General features: G+C 47.0%; 2 protein-coding genes across 2 annotated transcripts in view; one reads left to right on the top strand and one right to left on the bottom strand.

Annotated features, from left to right (window-relative positions):
* Positions 1-1466: 1466 nt before the first annotated feature.
* LOC133352930 (anionic trypsin-2-like) lies at positions 1467-2996 on the bottom strand (the record flags this gene model as incomplete). The annotated part of the gene is made up of 2 exons (XM_061568934.1): positions 1467-1631; positions 2823-2996. Coding segments are annotated over 2 exons (339 nt in total), but the record flags the coding sequence as incomplete, so codon positions are not given.
* A 4827-nt stretch (positions 2997-7823) lies between these two features.
* Positions 7824-22604, top strand: part of LOC133353075 (regulating synaptic membrane exocytosis protein 1-like) — a 74754-nt gene continuing 59973 nt past the window's right edge. Inside the window, exons 1-4 of the mRNA XM_061569180.1 lie at positions 7824-8149; positions 15317-15536; positions 19712-20046; positions 22210-22522. Coding sequence (XP_061425164.1) covers positions 8106-8149; positions 15317-15536; positions 19712-20046; positions 22210-22522 — 912 coding nt within the window. The 5' untranslated portion in view covers positions 7824-8105. The remainder of the gene's footprint in view (positions 8150-15316; positions 15537-19711; positions 20047-22209; positions 22523-22604) is intronic.

The following is a 22604-nucleotide window of genomic DNA, read 5'->3' as shown; positions in this document are numbered from 1 at the left end:
TCCATCCCCGCTCTCTCTCTTTACTCTGCCCATTGCCAGCCTCTGGGTCAATCTCCGTCTATCCACGCTGGTCTTGAGCTCTCTTCTCCTTCTCCGTTTCACCGCGCGTCCCCTGGCTGCTTCGAGCAGCAGCAGCAGCATCCGTGTCCTGCCTCTTGGCCTCTGGTCCCAGTGTCTCTCGCCCTTCCAGAGCGTCCTTCGTCGAGAGCTGTCGCCTCTGATGGTGCGCTCACTCCTCATCCTTCGCCTTGTTTTATTGCCCCGTACAGTGCATTTGAAACTTTGTTGCACCGCTATGCAATGTAATTATCTTCATCACGATCGTTTAGATGAACAAGGTCACGTGTTTGCAATGATGGCTTTCATGATATTACCATAGAATCCCATGAAAATGGCTCATATTCATGTAATGGAGCCACACTAACTACAGACGACTTGAAGACTACTTTTGAAACATTGAACTTGTTCATTTCAAAGTCGCACACACACTATGTGAGTAAATAGTGTGAACAACATCTATAACTGTGGTGTGACACTGACTCTAAACCTGTTTAACAAACTTCTATCTATGGGACGTTTTGGCCAGCATCAAAGTATGAAAAATGAGACTAGATTTGTACTCTTTCTGGCAATGAAACAAGTGTTGAGATGTTTGAACAACAAATGTATACCTTGTGCAAGTAATAAAGTCTGTATTAACCACACGTACTTGTGGTGAACATGCAAACAAACACGCTCTGGTAATCTCTGCATTGGCATTGAAACTGATTGGCCGACACCAGAGACAACCTTCTTTATGGCCGAGTCTCACCACCAGTGTCAGATCAGAGAACGCCAAAAGGCGAACACTACAAAGGCAATGCACGTGTCAGAGCACTTACAGCTCGGGTTGATCATTGTCTTTGTACTGTGTTTGAAGTGGCAAATGTATAAAGGGTTAAATTGACAGCCGAGCTGTTGCCACTTAGTGTGTGGTGCTTGGTGAGTGGTGAGGAGTGAGCGGTAAATATATTGTGTGAGTGGTGAGCATCTTGTGAGTGGTGAGCATCTGATCTGCGGAGAGTGCAGTGCTTGGAAAGACGTGAGTGATGAGGGTCAATGTCAGTGACGAATGTTCGCTGAGTGTGTTTGGTGAGTGGTGAAGCTGCGAAAGGTAGTGACGTGAGTAAAGCATCATACTCGTATTCTTATATACGGAGTGGTATCTCCTGTAATCTCTCATTTACTTGATACAGCTGTCGGGTTGTGACGGTTCCACCTGAAGACGGAAGCTTGTGTTGCCTCCGAAACGTCGTGATTTTTATTTTATTTTACTTTTATTAATTTTAAATGTTTTACCTACGTGACTTTACCGGAAAAAACCTAAGAATATGAATCATTGCAGTCACGAAAGCTTCAAATCTAGAATACATCATACTCGTGTTTATTGCATCGCATCTCAAGAGCAGACAATGCTACCGAGGGCTTCAGTTGGAGGCGAGGCTATTGGCGATCCTGGAGTTGAACCTGCACGCCGTGGGCTGGTTGGGCTCGGGACAGCCTTGCCCCCAGGCCACGACACCATGCAGCTCGCCACTGCACACCGCAGGGCCACCTGCGTCACCTCGCAGCGAGACGGAGGAGTCGGTAGACTTCAACAACAACAACGACAACAACACTGATACTAATGTACACGGGCAGGGCATTCTCGGTCTACTGCTGGACGAAGTCCTCCCTGCACCGTGGGGATTAACTACACTCGACCAAGCTGGTTGGTGGGGGTGGTGAAGCCAGGGAGCATAGACGTGGGAGCACAGATGTATTGTACAACCATGGATGTTGTTGCACTACCCACTGCTGCCCACAATGTAGCTTCCGCAGTCTGTCACAGCGACAAATGATGATGAGAAATGGGAGCTGTGCTCTCCGCACATCTGTCAGGAATCCTTGCCTCAAGTTCAAGTTCATGTATTAGGTGTAGCCCTGTGAGCCATTCGGCTCTTGAATCGGGTGCAACCGCAACAAACAAAAAACAAAAACACGAACAAGAAAACATCTTAAAGTGAATATGTGACTAAGTGCAAACAGAAAATCCAAGAAAAGACAGCAAAATATTGCAGAAAAAACATCGTACACAAACGCTGTGTGCAAAAATCCCAGTGGGATGCAAGTCAAACAACAACAACAACCACAAGACAACTTAGATTAAGGCCATAAGTCTTACTCCGTACTACAACAAACAAACGTGGCCAAACCAGTAAACTTTTTTAAATCACCAAAATAAAGCAATGAAACAGTGATCATAGGAACTGTGACGGAATTTTCACAATAAACGACAAACAACATGTTCTACCAATACCCTGCAGCCATAGCTGGCTGCATGAGTCACTCCAAAACAGCAGGAGCATCAATCGGAGTATTATAATTTTTCAATGCACCTTTAAGATCAGCACACTAGAGACATGTCATGCTCTTGGTGATCAGGCCAGGGTGAGATTTGTTGCAGACCTTATTGATTTAATTCATCGCAATGTTCATGTGTTAGACAGAAAATGTGTTTGGTCAGTTACCCAGCTGGCTTGCAAACGAGAACATTGGTGCATTAGCACAGAACAACATCAAAGTGAGACCTACGGAGGAACGGGAAACATCGTAAAATAACGCGTTGGAGGAAAAGGCAAAATTATTCGTATAGAACACAAATGTAACTTTTAAATTTGATCTAACCAGGTAAGGCCGCACGGAGCTACGTGTTTTTTTTCCCATAAGCGACCTGGCCAAAAATGATAGCTCAATGAAGCGGCTCATCATGTGGAAATGTAGTGTCAGTAACAGTAGATAACCCCCAACTTGACCGTCACAGGGTGGAAGAGAGAGGCCCCACAGAAGTGGTAGCCGGCGTTGAGGGACACCTGCCAGGGCTGGGAGTGCGGGCGGCCCTCGTAGCCCCCCACGATGTGGTCATTCCCCACCGGGGCAGCCACTGCAGCGGCCGCACCGCACCAGCGAGACCGCCGTTACCCGCAACGCCGACGCTGATTGTACTTCACGACGGTCGCTGTAGTCATCTGCCGGGCTCCGAGATCCTCCATGCGCTCGGCCCTGCTCACTGCTCCTCTGTCATCTTACTCTGCTTCCCTGCATGCGCTCTCCCACCTCTCCCATCTCGTCTCCCTCTACGACCAATCTCACTCTCCTACCTCTCCCATCTCGTCTCCCTCTACAATCTCACTCTCCCGCCTCTCCCATCTCGTCTCCCTCTACAATCTCACTCTTCTACCTCTCCCATCTCGTCTCCCTCTACAATCTCACTCTCCTACCTCTCACATTTTGTCTCCCTCTACAATCTCACTCTCCTACCTCTCCCATCTCGTCTCCCTCTACAATCTCACTCTCCCGCCTCTCCCATCTCGTCTCCCTCTACAATCTCACTCTTCTACCTCTCCCATCTCGTCTCCCTCTACAATCTCACCCTCCTACCTCTCCCATCTCGTCTCCCTCTACGACCAATCTCATTCTCCTACTTCTCCCATCTCGTCTCCCTCTACAATCTCACTCTCCCGCCTCTCCCATCTCGTCTCCCTCTACGACTAATCTCACTCTCCTACCTCTCCCATCTCGTCTCCCTCTACGACCAATCTCACTCTCCTACCTCTCCCATCTCGTCTCCCTCTACAATCTCACTCTTCTACCTCTCCCATCTCGTCTCCCTCTACAATCTCACCCTCCTACCTCTCCCATCTCGTCTCCCTCTACGACCAATCTCACTCTCCCGCCTCTCCCATCTCGTCTCCCTCTACAATCTCACTCTTCTACCTCTCCCATCTCGTCTCCCTCTACAATCTCACCCTCCTACCTCCTCCATCTCGTCTCCCTCTACGACCAATCTCATTCTCCTACTTCTCCCATCTCGTCTCCCTCTACAATCTCACTCTCCCGCCTCTCCCATCTCGTCTCCCTCTACAATCTCACTCTTCTACCTCTCCCATCTCGTCTCCCTCTACAATCTCACCCTCCTACCTCTCCCATCTCGTCTCCCTCTACGACCAATCTCACCCTCCTACCTCAGCACCCACGAGCGCGGCAAGGAGAAGGAACGTCATCGTAATTCTTGTTCATCTTCAAACTGATGTTGTGCGAACAGCCCTTATATACCACGGTGCGACCTTCAGTAACAACTGCTCATGAAATTGCCGTTCAACGCAGTGCTTGTGGGAGTTTGTGCATCTGCTTTACAATGTAATTATGTAAAATTGCAATACATTCTCACAATGTTATAATTGCTTGTTGACATTAACAATATACACATTCTTTGCTTTAAAATAACTGTTGAAACAGATGTAACGTTTCACATCTTGTAATTTTCCATTCGAGATGACAGAACGGTAAACAAACCTATAATTGCAATATTTCTGAATTTTTTTTTACAACAAATATATTTAAAAAAAATTAACACGTAGGTTTTTTCATGCGGTATTATGATTCATAATTAACTGTTGGGTCAAACTACGTAATAATTTTGATCAAACATGTGCCGTGAAGACTCTCCGGAGCCAAACCAATTAATGGTTATGTGTACAAGCGTTTAACGCCCAAATTATTATTGTTTCAGTTCACTGGTGAGTTGAAGAACGATTCTCACAACCAATTGTCGTAATGAGATTTGACGTTTCATTTGAAACTGCGTCACACATCATCAGGGCGAGGTCGAGGAAGTCCGAATGACCACGTCATGACCTCACAGGAACAATCAACCGTTACAAGTTAATATTTTAAAGTGGTATTATAGAAATACATAATAAGTAAATAACTGGGATCACATGATAAATTAATCCAGTTAGCCATGGGTTATCCATGGGTATTGGGTGCCACTTAGCTTTCATCGTAATTCCTATCTGCAATTTATTTAGCAGATAATTTGAGTCACGTGGCCCCACTGGCCCGGTCCATAATCCAGCCTTGCTAGCGGAAAACCGACGCACTCAAACTCACGCATGCAAGTTAGCAACACTCATACAGATAGGACAGGTAATATTAGCCGGCAATTGGCTCTACCACTTTATGATAAGCCAGGGTATGGGAAGGGAGTTTTACAACATTTGTGTGATCCACCAACGCTCGCCTCCAAAGTGCTCCATTAAAGACATGTGCCACCACTGCACTTTCTTGGTTGTGTTTAAGACATCAGAATTGAAAAAAACAACACAACGTATGGGTCATCAAAGGGTTAGAAACCATTGATGAGAATCCTGGGTGTGCTTCTGGATTTGGCAAGCCGAGGAGATGGCATTTAGGGTTAGTGGGTTATGAAAGGAGGGGGGCATAACCCTCAGTTTGGACATGAAACCACCCACCTCAATCTCTCGATTGCAAAAGTAATTCCTATTATAAGTGAGGGGTTTACCAATTGGTGTTATCGGGGAGTGATATTTCGAGAAAGAAAAGTGACTATTCTACGCCTTTGCTATATTGTGAAGGTGCATGGGACATACATGGGAAAAGCATGATCGTCATGGAGACGGAGTGAGTAGACTGACACGTGCAGAAGCGACACGGATCGATGTGTCGCAGGACCGCATGTGATGGCGATGATTTGGCTTGACTTGTTGCTCTGGAGATCGGGAGATCTCTGATCGATGTTCGTCACCGGGGTTGCTGATGGCGCGATTTCTCACTTAACAGAGTGGGCCGCGTGAAGACTGCTGCCACCTTCCACTCCTATGGCGATGGTGGGGGGAGGCCTTCATGCAGGGGTGGATGGAACATGGATGATGATTGTCAGAGTTGTGAGAAACATTTAAATTGAAACAATTATTCAAATGTAATTTAATATATATCAATGAACTGAGTTCGCTCAAAATGTTATTTTACTGGAAACCCGAAAGGCTGTGTCACTGTGAAGCTATTTTTTTTCAACTGCCAGACGTCTTCGAACAGCGGTGTGGCCAAGCAAAATTACATTAATGCCTTTGGTCACAGTCGCGTTTGAGCAATGAGACACCGGGTACCCAGTGCCACTGCTTTGCAGCACGACATACAATAAATAATTTTAAAACGTATGACTACGATGAAAGGCACTTAGGCATGATATGTCTATATTCTACAAAAATGACATATAGGACATAAATAATGCAAGGTCCCAGAAATGTCCTGTATGGATTATAGATAAAATATGCTTAACCTTTGCATGGCAGGGACCTGTGAATTGTAATCATTGTGTTTTCGATGGAAAATATCGAAATAGCATGAATAAGAAATTGAGATAAGTAGCAAATTATTACCATCACATGGTTAAAGAGTGTTACAAATTTTTATTGTGACTGAAAAGTGGATCACTACCTATGTGGTGGTGTGATTTCGATACCTAACATGGTACTATATTAAAAGATAAAAGATAAAAAAAGGAAAATGTTGAGCAAAAGACAAAATATTATTCAGATGAAAAATATATTACTGAGAACAATTGAGTGAAAACGCTGCAAATAGGGAAACAGGGTGCAGATTGCAGCCCATAACAAACACTGTGGTCTTCAAATACGTGTTGTACTATGTTCAACTTCTTTCGCACTATACGTAGCCAACCGTGCTAATCGGAGGTGCATGTTGATGCACAACATCCATAATGTGTTGTTCTGAAGCACTGCATATACAGTGCAGCAATTGTTGTCAATCCAATGGCGAATGAGTGCCGCCCAATACCGCGGGTTGCGGGGTCATTGGACCATACTTCACCACGCTGGTCGGTGCGGGTTGGTGAAGGTGGGGAGCATAGACGTTGGAACATAGCACAGTAGAATAATTACTCTTACTACACTGCCTCGCAGGAGCCCATAACACCTGGTTTGTGCATGGTGGTGACTCATCTAAGCACTACCCAGGCTCAGAACTGATTAGCTGCCAAGAAATGACAAGATATAGCAGATTCTGGGTGATATGTTTATTTTGATCGTATACATAGGGTAGCAACTGTTGAAATGAAATACTCGATCTGGAGGTTGCAACAGATGGAGTGACCTGCTGTCGAAGTCAAAATAAAGTATCCTTATAGAAACCACAGCTGCTACTCGAATTAAAATCATTCTACAGTTGTCCCTAAACTAATTCCAAAGATGCTTTTTGTATTTAAGCATAAATGAGCCTCTAACCAGAGACTATTCGCTCTAGGAGTTTTTTTTCATGTGTGGGCACTTGTTAGAGAAAGCGAAACATTTCAGCACCATGGACAGTTCTATGAGCTATGCAATACCATGCATTGACATAAAGTGCAATGAATAATTTTGAAAATACAATGTAGGAGATTAAAAAAAAGTTTATTTAAAAATGTTTAAATAATTCTGAAAGACAGAGGGTTTGTTTTACAGATAAATGCTCAAACAAAGGTTGCATCAATATTGTATTACATTTCCATTGTTGTTCGTGTACAATAACAACATGAGCACACAGCTTCAACATACCACAGTAGTGGAGAGCCATGCGATACAGCTTTAAAACAACGAAGCACATCTTCAGTAATCACTTCGCACGGCGGCATTCTGACTTCTTCTCGTGAGTCAGCATTGAACGCCGACTCGTTTTGTTTAAATCCTGCGACATCCTCAAAACGCTTCCCCACCACACAGACAGACCTACAGGGTCGAGATCCCGTTCCTCTGTCCGTGAGCGTCGCAACTCCGATCGGGAGGCGAGATCTCATTCATGAAGGCAGCGTGCGGCACTTTGTGAATGAACCCGGCCAGCGCCGTGTGTTGATTGAACCGCACTACGTCTCAGCCGCTGAGTGGGTGGCTCGGGAACGTGACGACTACGCAGGAGCCCTGCTGGGGTCAAAGCGTGCTCCACAAAGGCACATTTGCAGGGATGGCTGGATAGACGCGATCACCCCTTAACAATTCTCTCATTCTTATTCCTGGCGCTCAGTGGCCCCAGATTTTTTTGTTTCCTGCAACCACCCCTCCCCTCCCCCCTGGTCCCCCTCCCCCAGATATCGAAGTCTCCCTTGGTCATTTGAATGTGCAAACCGAGTGGGGGGCTCTTTAGTCGCGCGCATCCCTGAAGCCCCTGAGTGCGGCGGCTCTCTTGTGTCGGGACGCGTGAGAATACCGGCAAAATAATCCCGTTGGAAAAAAATGCTGCCTCTGAGTCTCAACCTGAAACAATGCTTTAACGCCGGGTAAGTGAGCGCTATCCCGCATCCCCGCTTGAACGCACGCCTATTGTTGTCATTGTCATCATCATCGTCGTCGTGATTGTGTTTAAATGTCCATCGGGAACTGCAAGCCAGTTGAGCGCACTGGCCGTGCTGCCTGTAAAGCAGGCTTCGGGCCTAGTGACATACAGTCCAGGGCTGCACACAGGCACTGTCAGCATGAATCAGTGGCACGCTGTGTCTGTGTGTGTGCTCCCAGCTGTGTATCCAGGGCATACGCCTTGTACAACATTGCAATGCCACGTATTATTATTAATTATAATTATTATCTCACAGTGCATACGCCTTGGACAGCAATTCAATGCCACGTACTGTAGTATGATCTCGGTGCATACGCCTTGTACAACAATGCATTGCTACTTATAATATCACAGTGCATACGCCTTGTACAACAATTCAATGCCACGTATAATTTTCATCGTCTCAGGCGCATTTCCTTGATATCATTTTCACAATAAATGTGCCGGAGTTGTGTGCAGTGTATTTAAATGCGTGGGGAATGCATGAAAATGTTTAAACCATCTCTGTCACTGTGGCATTTGAATCATATTAATGCAAATTTCAGTGTTTTCGTGCGTTGATGTGCATGCAAATATATATTGTAAAAATTGATGGGACGGTGTGTTTTTTTGTTGCAACTTGCAGTCAATTTCAACTCACACAATGTAACAATCTGGGGCATTACAAAAAGCAATTGATGTTAACACGATTTAATGATTTGCATATTGTTCTGTAAATTATAAATATTGGCAAGAAATAGTACGAATTACATCAAATTGTTAGACACATAGTATATGTGTAGGGTTAATAAAATGTCTACACTCGATGTCTGCACAATAAAAATATTTCAAAAAATAGATAATACTGTAATGTTAAAAAGACTAACTGTCCTCAATATTTCACGTGAACATTAATGCACGCATACATACGGAGTTTTTGGTTATTTTAGATTGTAGATAATTGCTTCGGGAAATTGGGAGAAAGATAGGTGTTGACAAGTGTGGTGTGAACTGACTCAGTTATCAGAGTACATCTATAATGGGCGACTATGTATCTCTGCAAGAAATGGGTTTGATGATTGAGATAATTGCCCTTGCCAGATGGCAGACATGGTTATTTTAAGTATGTCACAAATTTCAGTTCAATCAATGTATTTTTTTGAAATGTTTTACGATGAAAAATATAAAAAATATCAACGTCCTGTATCGAAAAATTTAATATTAAAAAATTAACCAATTAACTGAATAAATAAATATAGTTACCAATCACACTGCAAAAGAGCAGGTCAAAACTGACCAATGAGAGTTAATGATTACGTGTAATTCTTGAACATTGCTTGCAACATGCATTCTATTGTAATTAAGAAACGCCTAAAGTTTGTCACTACATATATGCAGTGGCACGCAACATAATTTACAGTCCTTTTCATTCCACTGCTGGACGAAGGACTCCCCATGCCCTGTCAGTCACGTGGGTTGATCATCCATGCACCACACTGGTCAGCGTGGCTTGGTGCACGTGCAGGGCCCAGGGTCGTTTCAGATGTCACGTGTCACTGATGTTAGCCGTGGCCGGGAATTGAACTCCGGTCGCTACATTCACGGCGCACGGCGCTAACCACTGTGCTACTGCTCCCCCGTAGCAAATACATAAGTAGAGATGAGCTCTTCTGCGTGGTGTGCTAACTTTGATAAGGCACGTCAATGACACACGCCCAATACGTTGATGTGTGAGTGCAAGAGCTGCCCAGGCGGTGTGGAGCGATTATTCCCACAAACAATGAAAGGGGCCTCCGAACTTCACGAGTGACAACCGTCTCCACAGAGTCGGGAAGGAGACAGAGTTTCTGGCATTATTACAGTCCCCACACATGTTATTTTCATCCAATTACAAAACTTATTTTGGGATTAAGTTGATTAAATATGAAGGGATACTGCTTTTTGTGGGTTCTGGTTTAAGATTGGGGTTAGGGTTGGGGATAGTAGTACCTAAGCTTGCTTTTCTTGCCACAAATCTGCGGGAACAGTAGTCTCAAGACTTCTACTTGAGTTAGAACATAACCCATACTATTACAAATCACCAAATGTACTCGCTCTCCAAACTGAAAAAAAAACCTAACTCGTTTTCGATTCAGAATATAGCATACCGGGTGGGCTTAAACCACAACCGGCTGACCTGTTTGATTGAGGACTGGGCAAGAGGTTGAGGGATATCATAATCAGAGTGCCCAAGACATGAACGGTTAAACAACCTTCTTTTTAGACTGGTCATAGGAGACGGAGAAAGGAAGATGAGTCAGAAAATAAAATCAAACCACGAGTACATTTGCTATTCACATCATTCTTACAATGCAAGGATTTTACGAAGGCCCTGTGTTTCACAGGCAGGTATCGTCTATAGTGGTTTCACAACAGGATGCGATGTTGCGATATCGTTTTACCAAATTTGTAAATTTGCAAGTCATATTCAAATTTGGGCCATAAAACCGGCACAGATGGTCTACTCTCATTCTCATAACATCACGGGATCTTTACCGTCCACTCCGAAGCAGAAGGCATATACTCGCGTCAATACACCCACAGTATTGACCAGGGCGGATACTTTTCCGAACCATAAATGTCTGCAACAAACGGCAAACTTTCTGCTGCTTGACCCAAGACCCAAATTGCGATACCTGGAAGCTACCAAAAAAGTGGAGGTATTTCCCATGCAATGGCAAAAGGGCATTTTAGTTGCTAAATTCACAATGTGGCCATATAGCAAAGTAGTTGAACCATGCATGGCTTGGGCAGGTCGTGATTCAGAAGGTTGCCAATGCCTACCCGCATGGGTTTCACCCTCGATTTTTTGTGCCTTCTTGCAGGCAATGCCGTGGGAAATCGATGAGGTCCCTGCCAGTTCAATAGATGTAATCAGTATTATTGTGTTGGCGCAAGAAGGTTGCTTGTAGACCCACCCAGGCGGTGTGCATGCCTGCCACGGCCAATGCCTGGCCCCAACCCAAACAATATCACTAATGGTTGTCCACGTAGGCTGGTTAACACGCACGCAACTACTGTAACCGCGCTACGATTAAGTGTTATTGTTCTGGTCTCTTTCTCGGCAATACTTTCATAAAATTGAAAAGCTCCCCAATTCTTTTAAATGCGCTGAGGCATGCTTCCTGTAATCCTGAGTAAATTACTTTGGCTCTAACTTCCAAGCCACCGTGTATCAGTGGACTTTTACAGGCTGCATCAAATGACAGCGCATGCACACGCAGACAAACACACGCCGTTCTTTTGTCCACACACATACTAAGCAGCATCAACGAAAAAAGGTCAAGGTACAGCCCTGCAATTACCCACTCACGTCACTGCTGGCGGGAGGGCCTCCATGAAAGGGAGCTCGAGAGAGTCGCTCTAAAATATGAATTTTGGCTGATTCTTCCATGCTGACCGGACGTCTTTGAAGAGATGGGAATGGGCGTAGGCGTGGGGGTCTTAAGAAACTTTCACTGCTGTTTCAGCTGCTGCGCTGGCAGATCGAACCGACGACCTCTGGATTGAAAGTCCAACCCGCTGCTTACCATTTACATCGTGGCAGCGTCGAAAGCGGCATAGGCAAACAAAAACTGCACAACAAATGGCACGATACATGATAACATAATAAATAATGTATTTATCAAACACACCTCCTTCCCACATGTGTCTTTCTCTACATGTAAAATTAAAGTATAGTTGACACATCCCGTCAGCCGCACGGTTTTCTGGGAAGGCATCTTATCAGCAGCGCTGGTTCAACACACACAAACTCATGACCGGTTTCGACATTCAGTGTGCCATCAGCAGTCAGGCTTGCTTGAACCAGTGCTGGTGAACTGATAGTCTTAGTAATGGGCAACTACCTAGTTTGATGCAATACTATAACAAAACGGCAATGTAAAACAGACGAATCATCGAGCGTCGTCATGGAGAATTGTTAAGTTACAAAATAAAGAATGGCACTGTGGCCCACCTCTCCACAACCACTGCGAGATTGCTCGATGTAAATATAGCTTAGCGAATCTCTGGAGATGCGTTGGCAGACCAGCATCTCACGCAAACCTTACCCAGCGGAAATTACACGTGTCATCACCACCAGACCCAGACGGGAAATAGCAGGCGTATTCCAGCACTGTATTTGTTACACTGTACGGTTAAATATACCGTGGGTTGCAATGCACATGATGGTAGTCGTGATGGTAATCAGCCGTACGGTACTGTGATCCGGCACATTGAGGGATGGGCTATTACATGCTCACGGGGAAAGTATAAAACGGCTGTGGTTTCTAACAGTGAACCCAACTGATTTGTCCATGCAAGTGCAGCCAATTTTGTCTCTAAATGGCAGCGCCCCCTCGTGGCAGCGGAGAGAAATTTATATTTGGTTTATAATAATCAGGAGGATGGATGCAGGGGGGCACATTGGTTTATAATAACCAGGAGGATGGATACAGGGGGGCACATTTGTTTATAATAATCAGGAGGATGGATACAGGGGGGCACATTGGTTTATAATAATCAGGAGGATGGATACAGGGGGGCACATTGGTTTATAATAATCAGGAGGATGGATACAGGGGGGCACATTGGTTTATAATAATCAGGAGGATGGATACAGGGGGGCACATTGGTTTATAATAATCAGGAGGATGGATACAGGGGGGCACATTGGTTTATAATAATAAGGAGGATGGATACAGGGGGGCACATTGGTTTATAATAATCAGGAGGATGGGTACAGGGGGGCACATTGGTTTATACTAATCAGGAGGATGGATACAGGGGGGCACATTGGTTTATAATAATCAGGAGGATGGGTACAGGGGGGCACATTGGTTTATAATAATCAGGAGGATGGATAAAGGGGTGCACACAGAAAGGGTGCGACAGAAGTGGACAGACTCCTGTGCTGGTTTAAGATTTTGTCGCGAGCCGTGTGACGGATTCAGTGAACGAAAATATGTCAACTGCGACGATGAGGGGACAAAAAACATCACGTGTGATCAGTGCCGGATGAAGCTAGTGCGGGGCCTGTAGCATATGTTGTTTTAAAGGGGCCCTAAATAAAAAAAAAACACGTAAATATTAAAACACAAATTTTTCTACTTGCATAGTAAAGTAATTGTATTTTTTAATTTGCTATACAGCCAGATAATACAACAAATCGCTAACCTTAAACACCCAGTCGTTCGTAAAAGTTGAAGGCAGTGTAGTACTATAGTAATAGAGCAAGTGCAGAATCACTGAACCGGAATTGATAGCTTGAAATAATTTAGCGCTGGGCCCTTGAAAGTGCGGGGCCCGTAGCATGTGTAGCTACTTTTGCTACGAGGATAATCCGGCACTGCGTGTGATGACTACGACTTCCCACTAAGACAAAACGCGTGATTGACTGACGACATTTAGTAAAGTTTTCAGAGACCGCATTGCGTTGAGAATTTGAAAGTTGCGATGCGGTACAGTCTATGTACGTGAACATATATACCGAGTTCACTGATTGGCTGACCAGACACTGTTCGGGGCGAGGGGGAGATACCAGTAGTGAATAACTAAAGCGTGTTTCACTAAATATGTGACTGCTTCAGCCGACTAGACTAAGAACACGATGGCACGGACCCCACAGACTTTGACTCGACTAAAATTGCACAGATTGTCGCTGACTTACACAAAGACCGGACACTTTTTAAAAAATGCCGACTAAATTACCGCTACTTGCTAGCCCCACCATTGTCAACAGGTGTGTTTCCTCACTCATCACTGCGGGTGTCAGTGAGTCCGCACCAATGTAGGATGGCACTTGCACCCCCTCTCGCATCGTCTCTGAGCTCAGAGACGCCCCCCACAACAACAACAACAATCCACACTTGTTTTTGTAAAGCATTCCACTTTGTGGCGACCACACGCTGTATACGTCTACTGTAGGCGTTCCACATCCGACGTAAAAAAGGACGACATATCTCACGGGAAGACGAGTATCTCACAATACCAGCAAGGGGGGGGGGGGGGGGTTAATGCGTGAATGCATTGACTTGTGTGGTGTATTATTATGTAATTGAAAATAAATGGGACTTTTAATTTCTCGGGAAGACTGACAGATTTCTCAGGAAAGCAGCTGCCACAAATAAAAAGAGGACGATCTTAGAAAGCGAGGTCAGATGATGGCCCTGGTCCACTGTTGAGAGGAGTGCTCTTCTAGATGACTCCGCACTGACCTAGAGGATCCAATGGACATTACCCTATTGGTGGAAATATATGTTTTAAACCCAAGGAAACGTATTTTTCAACGTACTTTTTTTCGAGGGAACGTATGTTATATTGCACGCTGGAGTGACCTAAAGGATCCTGTGGGGTAAACGTTTGATGCATTTATTTCCAAATATATTAACAAACTGGCCAGAAAGCCGAACTGCATTTCAGTGACGAAGCACCATCACGTGACCTCCACGATCCTCACAAAAATTCCTCTTTGTGGAGGCATGGCGGTGAAAAGAGGCGCAGAGCAGATGGCACATTTAGTCTCTGAAGCACCCAGCGCTTGAACTAGCGGCTCTGAAGTGTTCGCTGAGAGCACTTGTTGGGAATCCGGGAAAATCTCTCAATTAAAACAACACACGCCACAAGGCTGCACTCTGCTTTGGGTTTTGTGTAACCAGAACTCGGAAGAGCCATGCACTTGTTTCTGGTTGCTCAGTTTGGCTGTACATTTTGCTTCAATCTCAATTCTCGTGAGAGTGAATTTCGATACTAGAAAAAGGCGCAGCCCTGAAAATGCCTGCTCATGCCACTGCTGCCGGAAGGGCCTCCACTACAGGGAACTCTACAGCCATTCGAGAAGATATTTTGCGTACGGGGAGAGTACTCACGCTTTGCCCCACCGCTCGTGAACTCCCGGTCGACTCGCTGTGATGTATCCATTCATACTTCTGGGTGGATCGAGGCGGGGGTGGATTTAAGAAATGTGCCGATTGTTCCAACTACCGTGCCGGAATTCTGATGCGCCGCCAAGACACGCGCGCCCACGCAAAGGCGCAAACGTTGCATCTGTGTTAAATAAATGATGCCAGATAATAATAATAGTCCGGAAATGTCACCCCCCACCACTGTTTAGGAGATTTCAGCAGCAGATCGAGAGCTACAAGGAGCAGATCAAGAAGATTGGCGACGATGGCAAGAAGCAGCTGGGGACCATCGAGCAGAAGGATGAGGCCCCAACCTGTGGCATCTGCCACAAGACCAAATTTGCCGAGGGCTGCGGCAACGTTTGCTCCTACTGCCAAACGCGCTTCTGTGCACGCTGCGGTTTCCGATTCGCTCTGCGGCCCGGCACGGTCAGTCAATCCCTCTTTCTCCAACACCTCCTCTTTCCCCAACACCTCCTCTTTCCCCACATCGTTAATCATCGTCCGCCAATTATCTATCCATTGCCGGATGCAGGCCTCCCCCAAGTCGTCGCCATCTCTCACGATCGTGCGACGTGACAGTCCATCTAGCACGTGCACACGAGCTGAATTCGTCACTCCATGTACATAGTGGACGTACTAACGAGCACGCTCACGCCTTTGGCCGCCATTCCGATATTCGTCTTGACCACCATCCATCATTCCGTCCAGTGATGCGTCCTGCCCACGACCACTTACTTTACTTCGCAGTCAATACGTTGTCTCTATTTTTTGCATGTTCTCCCCACACCATGCCACGGCCAAATTCTTTAGAACTGCTTTTTATGTTGAGTTTGTTGTCCCTTCACCCACACCGCCAATGATCATGGTTGGCTATGTACGGTGCAAAAAAAGTTCAACTGAAATACATACATAAAATGCACCTCTTAAAATATCAAACAAATCACGAGTTATTTCTTGCATGATCACTTTAGTGCCCACTCAATAAGGAATCTCTTTTAAAATTGATGAATGGACTAAAAATCTGCTTTGGTACCTTTACGAAACATTTTTTTTTGTTATGATTTTGTGAATGTGAAATTCAAATACTGTAAATGTTAGAGCTTTGTGACCTTGATTAATATTCTAAATATTAAAACATTTGGTTGCAGTGGATTGTGTTTATATCAATGACAATAATGCTGTTGGTGGTGAATCTTTGATCTTATCAACATCATCGTCAGCCTTGACCTGTCTTCTGCTGGGTGAAGTCCTCTCTAAGCGGTCACCATTCCCCATCATCTGGTGATGCAAAAATCCACATAGCACCTGCATACAAGACACTTTCATCGCTCCATCTGTGGTAGACATCCTCTTGTGCCCCTTCCTTCGGCTTCCACTCTGTCTCTAGTCTCGACCAGTAGCCATCAATCTTTCGAATAAATCGTCATGTCGATGCCCATTTACTTTTCTTAACTGTGAAGATGCTGCATCTCACTTGCGTAATCCGCGTGTGTTTTTCCTGTCAGCCTAATTACAAGCGTGCATCTCTCCATGTGCCCATGCACCACCTTGAGCTTGTGTTCCAAGTCATGTGTTAGATGTCCACGTTTCCGATGATATGTCATAGCAGGTGATGTTCATGGACCTATTTACTAAATGTTTACACAGGAAATATCACAATCGTGCAATTATGACTCAATCTTTCATCAATTAAAAAAATCAGTTATAAATCTACCATAGCGGCTGTCAAACATGTCATATAATCGTGAAACAGATGCCCGCAACAAAGTACTGTGGGTAAAAACACAATTATGAACCTGTGAAATTGATCAAAATCCAATGAAATTCCTCTTGTATACGTAAGAAATCCTCGGCATTGTGAAGTTCAGCGAATCACGAACTCAGCCCCGTGACACGTGCGTTCAGCTCCGTGACACGTGCGTTCAGCCTCGTGACACGTGCGTTCAGCCCCGTGACACGTGCGTTCAGCCCCGTGAGACGCGTGTGCTCAGCTCGTGTCCGTGAGCGACTCTCCCTGTGTTCTTGACGTGTCCTCACCTTCGCTGTCATCTTTTATTTAGACTCACGTGAAGGTAGGAACTGTGAGCAGCGGTGCTACATGTAGAATCACATCATTTACTCATCTTCCTGCCAACACATTAAAGGCATAAAAACATCAGACGGAAAAATTCGACTCAGAGCTTTGCCAGCCAAATTATGTTTTTGCCGTCATTCCCCAACTGCTTGACGATATTCAGTAACGCACTGCGCTGCCCTCCGATGCATTATGCACATTTGAAATTGCAGACGGAAGTAATTGATTGTTTCCCTGCGTATTTTCTGCTTAAAAACGTCCAGTGCCTGAAGTACCAGAATGGCGACCCCTTCCACCCTTTTTTCCCCATCGCTGTCGCCGGTAACCCGAAGTCGATTCGTACAAAATGGTGCTGCTGCTGCTGCGGTGGGATTTCATTGGGGCACGATCAGCAGAAACGACACGACCGGGCGTGCGCCTACGCGCCAATCCCAAGTGATTCATGCTCTCGTCTGCTGGCGTCGGAAGCGAGATGATTCAACGCCGCGTACGAAGCCTCCCTCTTTGTGTTTGTCATCGTCGTCGTTGCTTGCGGCCGCCCGCCCTCGTGGCCACGCACCGCGCGTGGCATGCGCCCAAATCAAAGGCGCTCCGGGCCGCGAGGCGTCTCGGTGCCAACTTCGCGCTGCCTGCGCTCTGTCCAGCGGTGGTGTGGAGGCTTCATTGGGAGCCGCCCAACACTCCGCTGGTCAATGTGTACAACGCTAGCGAGAAGATGACCGAAGAGGAGATGTAAATTAGAGATAGAGAGAGAGATGTAAGGCGATGAATTAAATGTAGACATAATTTGAGGTGTAGTGAAGACATTAGCTGGTTGAGTTAATTAGGATTTGAATATAGTATCCTGATACTTATTAAAATAATAGGTGCAGACCTATTATTTTAATGAATCTGGGGCTGCGTGTGCTACTTGGGGCCCTGCGCTCTTGTCTGGTTCGCGTCTAGCACCGCCACTGCCTTGTACCTTGCAGAACATTAATAGCCAATTTCACGACGATGTCCCTGCAGCCACAGTAAAGCCTCAAGTAAAGCCGACGCGTTCAGTTCAGAGTGAAGTTGTTGGTTTTTACCCTGGGGGTGAAATTTGCTTGCAGCAGCAGCACGCACCCTTGTGTGACATTTAAGGTCTCTCCCGTAATGAAGCACGTTATGAAAAAACAAATTATATGCATCGTTGGTAAAGTTTAAATACTACGATCCACGATGTGGTTTGTGTGTGTCTGGGCGTCAGTGCTTTGTAGCGATAATCAAGTTAATAAGGGCGGAGATATAATGCGTAACATGTAGAATGCAGAGTTATTTTTCGGCTACGTGTGTTATATACATAGATTTTCGTTAACTGCTCGGTGAAAGCCATGTTACGTATGGGGGTTGTTTGACCATACTTCACCACGCCGGTCAGTAGGGGGTAGCGAATGGTGTGGCGGTTGGGGGGCTTCGGGGGACAGATCAGGGCACCCAGCACCGCCACTGATGTTCGCCACCGCTGGGAATCGAACTTATGCCGCCACCGCATGGAGGTCTAGCTCCACATTCCGTCTGCCGTGACAGAGGGAGAGAACGGCGGAGCGAGGCCCTGTGGGTGCTGCGTTCTGAGCTGAACGTGTTGCGTTCGTGTCAGAACGGGCTCTCACCTGGGTTGATGAACTAAATCCACGGCGACAAGCTATGCAGAGATAACGAGGAGACACTGGGGCAGATTTTTGTGGTCAACAACAAAATGTGCAAATGACTGCGATGGTCATTTGCCTATTTCGAGTTCAACAACGAAACGTGAGCGTGCGTTGAGTCTCCACTGTGTTGATGGCGGACCTCGGTTGCCTGCTGCTGCAATTTGTGGTGTCTCCATTGCGCTTTCTGGTTACGCCGCGCTTTGCTTGAAGCAAAATGTCCCGACGTTTCGCTCCATATGCTGGAGCGTTTTCAGAAACTGATTGTGAAGCGGTTTCACTTGGTTTGAGTTTCATTCGTAATAAACAATAAAATTGTCACCAAAAGATGTGTCACCAGATTCATAGGTCACGTGAAACTAGCCGTGTGACAAGCGGCGGACATCGACACATCATAAATGGTGGACATCATGATGTCTGGAGTTCGCTCTGCGTGCTGGGAGCTTTTTCAGGAAGTGAATACCGAACATCGCGTTCCTGAAGCTCCCAGCACGTGGAGCAAAAACATCGAGACATCCATACTCTTTGGTTCCTTCGGTAAAGTTACGTAGATGAAAATTTTAAATAATAAAAAAATAAAACACTCACTAAAGTGATTTTGCTGTGGCTGTTCCACCTGATGACGGAAGCTTGTGTTGCCTCCGAAACGTCGTGATTTAATTTAGTTATTTTCATATTTTTTTTCATCTACGTGACTTTACCGAAAGAACCAAAGAGCATCGAGAGATCGTGCCAAACACCACGCGGTGCAACCGAAAACACCTTGCAGCTCTAAACGGCACAACTGGTGAAAACCGAGAGCAACCCGGTCATGGTCTTTCTCCACGCTGGGCTCAAAGTCTCGTTTGGAATGTTAGCAGGTAATGTGGCTCTGCACACGGTGCCGGAAGCAGCAGGACCTCCTGGTCAAGTCGGGGACCCTGTTCCACAACCAGCAGCCTCTGGGCCGCCTGGACGGCCTCCTGGTCGGCAGGGGTCCCGAGGCGCAGCCGGGGCTACGCGCCGGGCTGACGGAGCGGTCGCAGTCGCAGTACCAGCTGAGCGCGCGGGACAAGGAGCGCGTCGTGCTCGAGCCCCAGCAGCCGGACAACCGCGACGCCGCCTGCACGGCGCTCAACAACAACGGCGGCGGTGGCGGTGGCGACGGTGGCGCGCCGCAGCTGCGGACGAGGAACGACCCCGTGGCAGACAGGTGCGGCACGTCGCTTCTTACTTCTTCACCACAACAGGGGTCAAGGTCTCCTGCTCGTGTGAGCGTGTGATTGGTGATTATCTCCACGATAAAGTTTCGTCGTTGGTTTAGATTGCGTACATTTGAATGCGTCGTTAAACTTGCGATCGAGCAAAAACACCTTTATTATGGATAATATTGGTTAGGAAAGCCTACTTGTTAAAAGTGATTATCTCCTTTAATGACATAGCTATCACGTGTGGCAGAAAGTGCAGCTGCACCAGGGCAGGCCCACCAGCTGGACAAGACCATTGGCACTCCCAATGCAATGATGATATGAAATGAGACGTCTCGTACCATCGTCTTTCGGGAGGGTCAGTGGCATATCTTTCCTTGAACGAGGGCTCGTGCCCTATACCACCCTACGCCACTGCCTTTCATAGCCCTGAACCAGAAGTGGAAGGTTCCCATTTCCTCCGCCGCAAAGTGGCACTAATTGTATTGACCCAATCTGGAAAGTAGAAAGCACTCCTGAGATAATAATAACAAACACAAATTATAAAGCGAGCACATTGCACGAATCGGATGCATTGTTTCATCGATATGCGGGATAATCGACGGCTTTGGTGGTATCGATGGCTTTGGCCATGATGACATCTTGATCTTGAATATGGATGACAAAAGACGGTTCCCAGTCCATCCCCTGCTCTGGGATTTGAACTTGTGATCCTTCGATGTACGATGCGAGCGATCGAAACACAGCGCCACCGTTGTCGGCACACCGCTTCACAATCAAACAAGAACACAACCCCCCACCCCCCCACCCCACCCCCACACAAAAAACCCGGAGGCTTCGCACTTGCTCAATATTTCATCGCACTCCGAAAAGGTGTGGAGCAGAGAGTTGCTGTACGTGGTCGTTACCGTGGCGCACGGTGTTGCGGCCCCGCTTGATGAGATCTGGGACCCGCGCACGAGAGACTCACGCCCTAACCAGCGTCCAGGAGTCATAAAATTGCAATCCTCGCCGGCCGCAGCATACCAACGAGCAAGCTAGCCGCTCGCCGGGAGAGGTGGCTGCCTTCAAAGTTTCGCCACGGGCAGGACAAATGGAGCTTCCAGACTTGCTCCTCTCTGCTGCTGCTCCTCTCCGCTGCTGCCTGTGATGCTGCTGCTGCTGCCTGTGTTGCTGCTGCTGCTTGTGCTGCCTGTGCTGCTGCTGCCTGTGCTGCTGCTTGTGCTGCTGTTGATGCCTGTGTTGTTGCTGCTGCTTGTGCTGCTTGTGCTGCTGCTGCCTGTGCTGCTGCTGCTGCTGCTTGTGCTGCTGCTGCCTGTGCTGCTGCTGCCTGTGCTGCCTGTGCTGCTGCTGCCTGTGCTGCTGCTGCTGCCTGTGCTGCTTGTGCTGCTGCTTGTGCTGCTTGTGCTGCTGCTGCCTGTGCTGCTGCTTGTGCTGCTGCTGCCTGTGCTGCTTGTGCTGCTGCTTGTGCTGCTGCTTGTGCTGCTGCTGTCGTGCCTGTAATTCGTTATGCTCTGCCAAGGCGCCAAGCAAAATGTCCCAGCAGAGGTCGGTTTAATGAGCGCTTGCGCCTTAATTTAAAAGACTGCTTTTGGTACCTTGTTCAAAGCCGGCGTAAAGTGTTATCATGCAGAGATGTGCAAGTAACTGTGAGCTGTGCCGCCAAACATTTGCGGTCGACGACAAAGTGATGTAATGGCTATCGGCTTCGCGTTTTTCTTTTGGTAGATATTGTTTTCTCTTTACATGGTATTTATTTTTTGCTTTGCTGTTTGTTTTACCGGATGTCTGAAATATTGACTCGGTATCGTTTTAAATTCCCAGTGCAGGCAGCGAGATCACGGCAGGCAGCAAACAGACGAGGCATTCCCCCCCCCCCAGCCCTTAGGCCGACAGCTCTTGTCAAAGCTCGCCCTTTACCGTCGACAAAACCCATTCCCTCACAATGCAAAATGTGTAAACATATACAATGCCATACGTACAGTGCAAGTATTATTTTCACCTTTGATTTTTTTTTGCTTGAACGATGGGGGAGGGGGGGGGGGAACAAGCGGGGAAGAAAATCTGAATTGTCTAAAATAAAATGACTACTGTGGTGGTGGTGGTGTTGATATGTCTTTGGTTCCCCCCTGCACCCCCCCCCCCACTGCCCCTTCGCCCATGTAAAGACGAAGGCCGGTGTCTGCGGGGGAGCTGGGATTGCGAGGGCTGGAGCAGCGAGAGGCTCGCAACAATCTGCGGCAGGCGGCTGTCGTCGGCCATCCCTCATCGCAGCCGACCGCGGGGAATGTGGAGGGCCCCCGGGCACGGGGGGACGCGCCAGACGGCCGCTGCGTCGACTCGAATCCGCGAGACAAAGAGGCGACGCGGCTGCGGGAGCCGCAGCCCCAGCAACCACCGCAGCCGCAGCAGCAGCAGCCGCAGCAGCAGCGGCGGCGGTGCGAGGAGGAGAGGGCCACGCGCATCGAGGCACCGCAGGAGGTGCGTGCGCCATTCTTCTTGCGACTACAACGGCGGCGTGGCAACATGCTGATAGCGCGGTCCGCGCACGGCGCGATATTCA

Source organism: Lethenteron reissneri, chromosome 42, assembly GCF_015708825.2.
Source record: "Lethenteron reissneri isolate LAM-NWPU_2019-01 chromosome 42, ASM1570882v1, whole genome shotgun sequence".
In the NCBI taxonomy this organism is placed as follows: domain Eukaryota; kingdom Metazoa; phylum Chordata; class Hyperoartia; order Petromyzontiformes; family Petromyzontidae; genus Lethenteron; species Lethenteron reissneri.
This window is presented reverse-complemented; position numbering and strand designations above follow the sequence as displayed.